Source organism: Nicotiana sylvestris, chromosome 9 (genome assembly GCF_000393655.2).
Source record: "Nicotiana sylvestris chromosome 9, ASM39365v2, whole genome shotgun sequence".
NCBI classification, from domain to species: domain Eukaryota; kingdom Viridiplantae; phylum Streptophyta; class Magnoliopsida; order Solanales; family Solanaceae; genus Nicotiana; species Nicotiana sylvestris.
The window spans coordinates 177,550,492-177,560,483 of NC_091065.1; the positions used below are offsets into that span (position 1 = coordinate 177,550,492).

Genomic DNA, 9,992 nt, shown 5'->3' on the forward strand with positions numbered 1-9,992 from the left:
ATAAAATATAAGATAAAAGTAAGATCTGCGTACATTTTTTCCTTTCTGAGATCTCACTTATAAAAATATACGGACTATATTGTGTTATTATGAAGAAATGTCTCTACCAACAAGGGTTGCGGTGGAGTGGTTCGAGCCCATGAGTATGGAATCGCCTTTGTTAGGGAACACTTTATCCTCCAATATGAGACTTTTCAACGCGAATTTGGATTTAATTGGGCCCCAATGTAAGTACCGAACATCGGACGAGAAACTCAACGTCTCCTCTCTCTAATGTGGATGGATAACTATTGGAACAAGAAGTGAGGATAGATACAACTATAATTAATGAAGTAGAGTGTTGATTGCCTCCCATCCCTAATAGTATGATTTACTATCAAATACTAGCAAAAGTCCCCAATGTCCGTACGGATTTTCGGTCCACCATAATTAAAGTTTTTGGACAAGAATATAATTTTAGGTTATTCTTGAATTTTTGTGATTGATCTGAAGTGAAAATTTTAGAAAATATTTTTTTGGAGTTTTTAAATTTTCGAAAAAATTTTGAAATTCATCTTCAAATGAAAATTAAAAATTTCATGAACAAATATTAATTTTAAAAATTAGTAAAAAAAAAATCGAGAAAAGTAAATTTTTTATTGCCAAACGGACCCTTAAAATCCTTTAAAATGTTCAAGGAGAGAGGAGAAAAGGTGAAATATCCACGTAGAAGTTTCGAGAAAATATTACTTTTGGAAAAGCAAAAAGAGCAAGAGAAATTAGAAATTAAATATGAAAAAAAGAACGGTGGAAAAGAATAATCAAAAAGAAAAAAGAAACAATGAGCGCCCTAGGAAACAAAAAGGGAAAAGCCCCTGGCAGAAGGAAAACTACTAGCGGTAACAAGTTGAGTGGAGAGCCTTACCCATTATTTCAATATCTTCCAAAGTTCAAGACTCACTCGCCCCCACCAAAGGTGCATAACACAATTTATTTTAATCTCAAAACAATTTTTCAATCTAAATAATATAATAAAAAGAAATATCTTTTGCAGTGAGATGAATATAATCCACCTTTAAGTAGAGCTTACGGGTTTGAACCTTGAAATAATTTTTTTTATAGAAAGTACTTCTTTTAATAAATCTTATACAACGTAAAATCCGAATTAATTGAATCTTCAAAGGGATGCACAATTTCAAATATAAACAAAAAAAAGAAGAAAAAATTAAGCATATAGTAGGTAAATTAAATGAAAAAGACAAACAAAAAAAAGGAAAAGTTAAAGAAAGTGGCGACCACGCGCCGAGGATGAAGGTGGGTACAAGGCAATTCGCAGTCCATTATCTTTCCATTTATAGTACAGTAGGGACAAGCGGTCACTTAGGTCGGGGGGACCAAAATAGAAAGAAAGTGGATAACGCCGAATCTTTTTTTTTATACCTATTAGATAATATTAAATTTGAAAGGAATAAATATATTTATAGTTCCTTTCTTCTTATCCTTTTTCTCCTTCTTCCCATACTTTCATATCACAACATTCCCAACTTTGTAACCTTATTTTAAAGAACTCTTTACCTAATTAATTGGGTATTTTTGGCTTTTTTTGAGAGCTGTATGTTGGATTTTTGTTACTTAGATGATGAGTCTGAAAATGGGTTCAGTTTCTTTCAGCCAACAAAACAACCATGGGATCATGGTTGAGCAAAATCAAGAATCATTGTGTATTTATTCTTCCTCAGAAATTTCTAGTAATTTCTCGTCGTCTGACGACGACGAGTTGTTTGGTGAAGAAGAGGGAGAAGAAGGGAATTCTTCATCTTCGTCTTCGGATCCAACTTCTCCTAATTCTTCTGGTAGTTCAGGTCATGAGCGCACATCGGGAGCTTTGCAAAATATGTCCTCTCTTCTTCAAGAACTTCCCTTCAAGTAAGAACTGTTTATTGGTCTTATTTATTTAATTTTTTTAGTGGTTATACGTTAACACAACCGTCCATAATAAATGGGCTTAGTAATGGAAAGTAGGTAAGATTCTCTCCGTTTGCTTTTACTTAGGGGTGTTCATGGTTTGGCGGAAAATCGATCCAAACCGAAAATCGAACCAAACCGATTAAGTAAACCGATATTTTTCTTGATTTGGATTGGTTTTGGTTTTAAATTTTAAAAACCGATAATATTTGGTTTGGTTTTGGTTCTATTTTAAAAAAATCGAATCAAACCGACTAATTATATACAAAATTTAATAATTATTATATACAATATAATATCTTTTTATAAATAATTATTTATGCATTTAATTGTTATTTTGAATTTTGGTTATATCCTTTTATATCTCAAAAGATTGCCTAACCCCAAAACAATAATTCTCTAATCCTCCTCACATACTTTTGCCTAACAGAATAGTTAAAAAAAATCACCACGAGAGTAGAGAAAAAGCAAATTCAAATTGCAAGACCACAATGGCTAAAGCTTGAGAAAGCAAACTTTTAGTGTGTTTTTTGTTCATTCTTTTCATATAAACAGGTAAATAAACTTTCAGTTCTGAAAGAAATATATAAAAAAGCATAAATTTAGCAAATTATTTTCAGATTGTTGTCTAGCGTTGTTTTACTATTATCGACTTATCATTGGCTTACTAAGAACCAAAAAATCGAACCAAACCAACAACAATCAAACCGATGGTTTGTATTTAATTTGGTTTGGTTTCGGTTTTAAAATTCTAAAAACCGATTAAATTGGTTTGGTTTCGGTTTTAATCACAAACCGAACCGTGAACAGTTCTACTTGTTTATTGTACTAAACATATATTTTTAACGTTTATTTGTCTATTTTAGCAAATGAAGAGAATGATAAAAAAATTTCTTGTGTCACTCTTATCATTAACTATTTATTTTTTAATTCTTTTTTTGAAATGATATTATTATTAGGGATTATATGGTAAAATATATATTATAGTTATTATTTTTTAAGGACATGAAAATTTAAGTGTGTACGAGTAAAAATGAACGAAGAGCATGCGTTGAGATTATGTTATACTGATTTTACTACGGCTATTTTAGGACATATGTTTTTTAGGATTCTTTAAGTTCTATCATAGATTCGTCAATTAGTAAAAAAAAATTTGGTAGTAGTATTTTTTATATTTATTTTTATTTGTATAATATTAATCTAATATAATGTTCTCTGTCTCAATTTATCTGATAATGTTCAGATTTCAAGAATCAAATTGAGTTATTCCTTGATCATAATATTTTCATGTCTTTCAAATAATTTCAATTCTTAATTACTGTGGTTTGTACTAATTAAATTTATTTTTAAAAAATTAAAAGATTGCATATCCAAATGGAGAATCAAAATTAATTAAAAAGTTTGAATCACGAAACACAAAAATGCCACATAAATAGAGATAGCTGGAATAGTTTTATGCGGAAGACATGGTTAATGAGAACATATTCCAAATTGTTTGAGATTGATACATATATGTTGTATTTAGGGATGGCAATTGGGGTGGGGCAGGGCAGCGCAAGCTTTGGACTACTAAGTTTTTAACCCGCCTCGTCCTGCCCTATTTAGCATTTTTTTCAGAATTTGCCCCGCCCCGCCCCGTTTAGACTCTTCTTCATTTTTTTATTTTGTAATATTCTATTTAATTTTTTTTAAACATATGATTTTACAGAAAATGTGGGATTATTAGAGCAAAAGGAAATCAAAAGAAGATTTTCTCATATTTTTATGATATATTTGAAATAAGGTGAGAACGGAAAAATTAAAACATTCGTGAATAAAACAATATGGACATATTGATGAAATATATATTGGAGATTACAAATCAAATTAATGAAATAATTTGTATTCAAAGACAATCAAATAATGACAAATTTCCTTACAGTTTGGAGGACAACAACGATTTTGGCATTTCAAGAGTTCATCTTAGTCATTTTATCTGTAACTGAGTTTTAATTATAAACATCAGTCATTGAACTTCTTTCTGGGAGATAATAAAAAAGAAATATTTTTTAATAATTAGTAGAAAACAATTGGAAAGGTGAACTCTACAGCACCTGAGCTTATACATGAAACACATTTTAATGCGTATATTAACAGTAGGAATTGGGGAAAAAGAACAAAAATAACCTGACCCAATTAACTTGGAATTTGCCCCTGCCCTGTCCTGCCCTATTAAAAAATTTTAAAAATAAAATTTTGACCTGCCTTGCCCTGCCCCATTTAGATTTTGCCCTGTCCTGCCCCGCCCCATTAAGAGTTTTCCCTCCCTGCCTCGCCCCACCCAATTGCCATCCCTACTTGTATTCAACCTGTTGTATAATTTTTTCTTGAACGGTCAACTATATAACCTAAATCCTTTTAAATATTTTTCTCATATATTTTACGGAGATGCTAATTGTTGTTCTGGTTAAATAGGAGAGGCTTGTCAAAGCATTACAATGGAAAATCACAATCATTCACCTCTTTATCAAATGTGAGTAGCTTAGAGGACTTGGCCAAACCTGAGAACCCATACAACAAAAAGCTCAACTCATGCAAAAGCTATGGAGTATTTTTGGAAGGTTTTAAATCAGATCATTACCAGTCTCCTCCTACAAAGAAAACAAACAGAAGAGGGTCATATTCATCACTTAGGGCAAGGAGAAATGGTAGCTTTCTTGGGAATAATAATAGACCTCCTGTTCCTCCACTTAGATCAACTGGCACAACTAGTTTTACTAATCAAACCCCTTTATTTGCTTGATTTTCTTGTCATTTTTTCTTGCAAGAGTTCACCAAATGTATTTAATCTATGTTCTTGTTTGGAGTCTCTTTTGTGTTTTCTGTCCTTCTACAAGCGGAAGACATTAATAAATTAAATGTTCAAATAAAACAACATCAAATGCAAAGTCCAATTGATGTTGGAATGGAGTTTTTACAAAAGTATTTTTATTATCGGATGAGGCAGGCGATCAGGGCCGACCCGACAAATTTTGTAGCCTAAAGCAAACTTTACGAGGGGCTTTAATTTATTTATTTTAAACAAATTATTATTATTTTATTTAAAATTTATTATCTAGATTTTTTTAAGATGCAAAGTTAGTAATAATTTTTATATAATTAATTTCTCCTAATAAGTATTTCTCACAATATAACTAATCTATTTAGCCTCTTCTGAGGCATTATTGATTTTAGGTAAAATTTTGTCAATTTTAATTTTAGAAAACTTCTTTCAACGATAACAAGAGTTATCAGACGTAACAAAAAAAGGGGTCCCACCCCCAACAAATCATAGCAGTTAGAAATTATTCTTCTCTAAATTTGTTAAAGAAGAAAATTAAATCTTCACTTCAGATTTTTTTTTAAAAACCTTATAGGAGTATATAGCTTAATAGATTTAACAAATAAGTGGCCCCTCACAAATGTAGGGCCTAAAGCAGTTGCTTTACCTGCTTTGGGGAAGGGCCGCCTCGGCAGACAATCAGCAAGGATTGTACTTTTGAATGCATGACTTGATTCCTCTTCTTCTACTTAATGCTCGGGAAATAGAAAACAGGTTGTCAGCGAACATGACGAGAGGGCGAGGTTCAAAGGGGAAAGATTTAGGGTGAATACCTAGGCACTAACTGATTATAACATAAGCGAAAGTAAGATAAATCGATAGATTCAAAGTGAGTGTAATTTTATTATGTTATATACTTTAAGTTTTTGTACGTATAGTCCCTTCGAGATAAAAACAATAATTTAGTTGAATTAACCGTAAGAATTACTGCCTTAGCAATTTGACAGCCTGCATGGTCATGATTATATGTGAAATAAATAAGTCCTTGGTTAAAAAATATTGATAATGATGAGGAGTATATGAAGGCCCTCTGATGTGAACCAAGCTAACTCCGTAAGAGTGTATGGGCTAGAAGAAGTAAATAAGGCTGAATCAATTGAGATTATTGGGCTGAGTAAAATATTAGAGAGTTTTATTTGGGATCCAGACCCATTAGAAAATGATTAAAAAGGGACAAGAGGTTAGTAAGAAGGATTATGTGAATTGTGATGTTGAATATGTTCACTGCAGTTCCTTTTGGGGCGGCTGTAGGACGGCCGCCTATAGGTGGTAGGGTAGGGTGGGTGGTACCGCTCAGATTGCGGCCAATCTTCCTAACCACGCGCTCTCTCTTCTCTGCTCTGTATCACTGATTTCCTCGTCCCCCTTCTTTATTGGTCTCTGTTTCTCACCTCTTTCTTCTTATCAGTTCTTCTATATCATTTCAATTAATATTCCTTGTAATTCTGTTTAGTAAGGGCAACACTACAAGTGAATTTACTTGTGTGCGAATTGGTTATTTCAAGTTGTTACACCCTCCTAAGATAATACAATAGTAGAGCAAAAGTTTATTTCGAGTTAATGAACTCATCAGCTTGTATTCACTTGTAAAAGTTAAGATGGCCGGTGTCTAACACTGGCCCAATATTGTAAAAGTTGAAACAATAATTTTTATCAACCTTATTTTAATATGAAATTGAAAATACTAAAAGTTAGTACATGTAAGTTATTATCAAATCAAATATAAAGAATACTACATGCCATTGCTGGATAACTCATGTAACATCAAGGTATAAAAATATTCAAATTGCCTTTCATCCAACTTTGAATGGATATTGTTCTCAAGAAGCCTTTATAAGCCTGAATCCTGAGACCTTGGCATCAAGCACTTCCACCAATATGTTGCTTCCTTTTATGTTACGACGCATCTCACTTAGTCTAATTCTTTCATGCAGATTATTTCCCTGAAATGTAGACATCAGTTGAAATTATCGAGTCATCTTTTATCTATCATCCAAAAAAGCATTTAAAACTTATCTTTTGGCAGGGCTACTGAATTTCATCTATCATCATCTTCTGCCTCCAAGCTCTTTTTCCTCCTCAGAATGTGTTCTTAAGATTGTCAAATTTCAGTAGTACGTACTAAATCGTAAGACTGTAGCTTGGTACCTATCGATTATATATTGAAGAAGAAAACATTTGAAACATACTTATAAAGCAGAATTATTCTCTGAAGAGCACTATAACTTTATAAAAAATCAAATATGCAACCTGTTATATTTGTTATACATACTTGGATGAATTTAGGAACCTCTAATTATCTGCATGTAGGTAGAATGCTAACCTCGCTAACTGGAAAGATACACATGTTGAATGATCAATTTTCATCTATGTATGGTCATAAATATGATGGAAATAAATAAATTGAACATAAAAACTCTTAGAAGCAAAATTGCAATGCCAAGTTGCTAGAAGTGACTCCACGTTATACAATATAATGGAGTGCTCTGAAGCTCTCTGGTGGCATCTTGCAAGATTTCCTTCTACTTTTTCATTTTTAGATTGCAATTTAGCAAATGGTTTGCTCAACACACACTTAAAGCTCAATAGAATTGCTCACAAAGTTTATAACCAACTGAAAGACTTTACACCTTTTCCCTTTCCTTCTCAAATATGAACCCAAATAATGACAGAGTCTATTAGAAACCATAAAAGCTTAACATTTCGAAAACTAAAGGTATTTTGTGCATAGGCAAGATCAAATAACCAGAATAACAGATAAGTATAAATAAATAACAAGCACAACGATCATATAGTATTTTAAATCATTCAAAGTGCTTATTAGAGCTTCTAAGACGAAAACTGAAGATTTTCGTGGCCTTTAAATTTTAAAGGAAATAGTCAAGAAGAAAGAGAAAACAATATGCTCGCTAGAAACCATGTTATTATGAACTATTTTACACTCTCTTTTAGAAGGTAAGTAGAATAGACTAGCTTACACTTAAAGATGGTATTTTGATGACCAAACTAATGGCCACCGCCTAAAATCCCTTTTTTTTTCGTTCTAAAAACATGCGATAATTACCAAACTGAAAAGTAAACTAAAATTGAATTCGAATCACAAAGCTAACCGGTATTTCTATTTGCCATTACCTGTTGGTGCTCGGGAGTCTACCAAATAGAAAACCATTCCTAACATCTTTCAACATGATAGCACTCTTAGGCCTTTGGAAACTGCATATGAAAATTCATTCTCAAAAGCTACGCTAACGCTAAAAGCATATACCATATTCAAAAAACAAAAAGGTAGTGCATTTTCAATCGCCACATTGTTTGATTTGCAAGTAAAAGCATTTCGTGTAGCAAGAATCAAACCCACTAAAGACAACTTTCCTCAGTTTTGCTGTGTTTTTATTATACTCGCCATATGTTTCTTTTATTTTTTGCTTTTAAGAAGCTAATAGGAATTATAGTTATCATTGACATTATCAAGTTTTTCATTCACCTAACTATGAATATAAACATTTGGTCCAGTGCTCATATTTAGGAGTGACAAGGGCCACGATATATAAATGAAACAAAATATGAAGGGAAAAAAAGTGATTGTCCTTCTCACATGGAGACCTTGAGGTTGTATCTTTTTAATGGTGGATATAGTTCACAGTTCATCCAATAATAATGCAGACTTTGTAGGTAGTGAAAGTGTTGTGACTATCAGTGGCTTGACATTTTTAGATCTAAAATTAAACACTTTCCTTAGTTTCTTTGTCCTTTTCGTTCTTCTTTTACTCTCTTTCCTCATCATTTACTCTATAATATCAGTTCCTCACATCTCATAACCAAAGAATTGAAAGTATTAATTTTAATTTTATTCATATCAACCTGGTCTTTCTTATTTTATTTTAGCTTTTACATTAAAATCTTAAGTTATAGAGACGAAGCAAACCAATTTTTATAAAAGACTATCATGGATCGTTTATATAAAGAAGACTGTCATAGATTATTGAAGCTTGTGTTCATTAAAAGAAGGGCCCTAAGGACTTTCATGGAACACCTTAGGGGTCGTTTCATTCGGTTAGGAAATTTTTTGAAACTTAGTAGGTACTAAGAAAATGCTATTTCACACTTTGTTTCTTCGACATATCAGAAAAATATGAATTACATTGACCCAAGCATGAAGTGAACAACTCAATTGTAATTTAGTTATTTTCAAACGTATTCAAAAAGCCAGAAAAAGTAAAAAGCACAAAATCAGAAAGACTATAAGGTTCAAAACAATGAGTAGACATAAAAAAATATTCGGCCAAGAGGACCAAGACATTATCAAAGATCTGAATCAACCCACTATGACTTTTAATAGTTTGGATTTCTTTGCATTCAACGCAAAGCTATACATGCAAACATATTGAATCCCTAAGAATCACAAAATTCTGTATAAATTAGAAGAAAAACTTAAATATGAAAAAGTACAAACCTAACAATGATATTTTTACAAAAATGGCTGAAGGCGCCTTCAAGCACATGCCCTGTAACATCCCATGATAACTGATAACCCTATGACATCTAGATTCGCAATAAAATTGGTCCTTTCATGGTTTTCTCCACGCTTTCCATAACGAAACTCTGAAATAATTGAACAGAATACTAATCAATTTGGTACAGTAAGAAAATCTAAGAATTCAATTGAGTTGAAATCAAATAAACATTGACTTTGGGTTGAGCACTAAGAGAGATAAATTGTTCTGTATTGGGAGTGAAATTCCAAAGAAAAATCAGTAAGCAAGACCAAAGAGAGGGAAAACCGAGAATAAAGAACCGAGAATGAAGAAAGATGAGCAGACTCGGGGCCTCAGGTAAGCGATAAGATTATGCGGTGAGAAAAGGATGTTGTGGCTGAGAAAGAAATCAAGAAAGCTACATGTAGTATTTGTGATGTCACGACCCCAAATATCAGTCGTGATGGCGCCTATCACATTACTAGGCAAGCCAACCAATCGAAGAATCACAACCCTTTTTCCCTTTAACAATAAGCCATTTTCTAACACATGTTTAAAATACCAAATTTCATTATAAACGTTTAAAGCAACAGAAAATATGTGGAAGTCAAATAAACTGGAAACTACACAGCCCTATAATCTGGTGTCACGAGTCTAGAGCCTCTAGTACATGTCTGAATATCTACTACATCATAAGTCTCGAAAATGCGGAA

General features: G+C 32.3%; 1 protein-coding gene and 1 long non-coding RNA gene across 3 annotated transcripts; one reads left to right on the top strand and one right to left on the bottom strand.

The window, feature by feature from the left end:
- Positions 1–1,456: 1,456 nt before the first annotated feature.
- On the top strand, positions 1,457–4,792 carry LOC104213770 (protein OXIDATIVE STRESS 3). Its single transcript, XM_009763315.2, has 2 exons — positions 1,457–1,905; positions 4,399–4,792. The coding sequence occupies exons 1-2, from the start codon at positions 1,616–1,618 to the stop codon at positions 4,724–4,726; spliced, it is 618 nt and encodes a 205-aa protein (XP_009761617.1). The 5' UTR covers positions 1,457–1,615; the 3' UTR covers positions 4,727–4,792.
- Positions 4,793–6,861: 2,069 nt separating this feature from the next.
- Positions 6,862–9,655, bottom strand: LOC104213762 (uncharacterized). 2 transcript variants are annotated; one of them, XR_707749.2, is made up of 4 exons: positions 9,258–9,655; positions 7,937–8,017; positions 7,077–7,135; positions 6,862–6,952 (listed from the first exon to the last, which is right to left on the bottom strand). It is a non-coding gene; the product is annotated as an uncharacterized lncRNA (long non-coding RNA). The 2 variants fall into 2 exon arrangements; XR_707752.2 differs by lacking the exon at positions 7,077–7,135 and having other exon boundaries at positions 6,863–6,952.
- Positions 9,656–9,992: the final 337 nt, after the last annotated feature.

Bases quoted from the DNA above. Each gene is read 5' to 3' on its own strand.
- LOC104213770 (XM_009763315.2), top strand. From the start codon at position 1,616: ATGATGAGTCTGAAAATGGGTTCAGTTTCTTTCAGCCAACAAAACAAC. The intron at 1,906-4,398 runs GTAAGAACTGTT...CTGGTTAAATAG, and splicing joins CTTCAAGAACTTCCCTTCAA to GAGAGGCTTGTCAAAGCATT.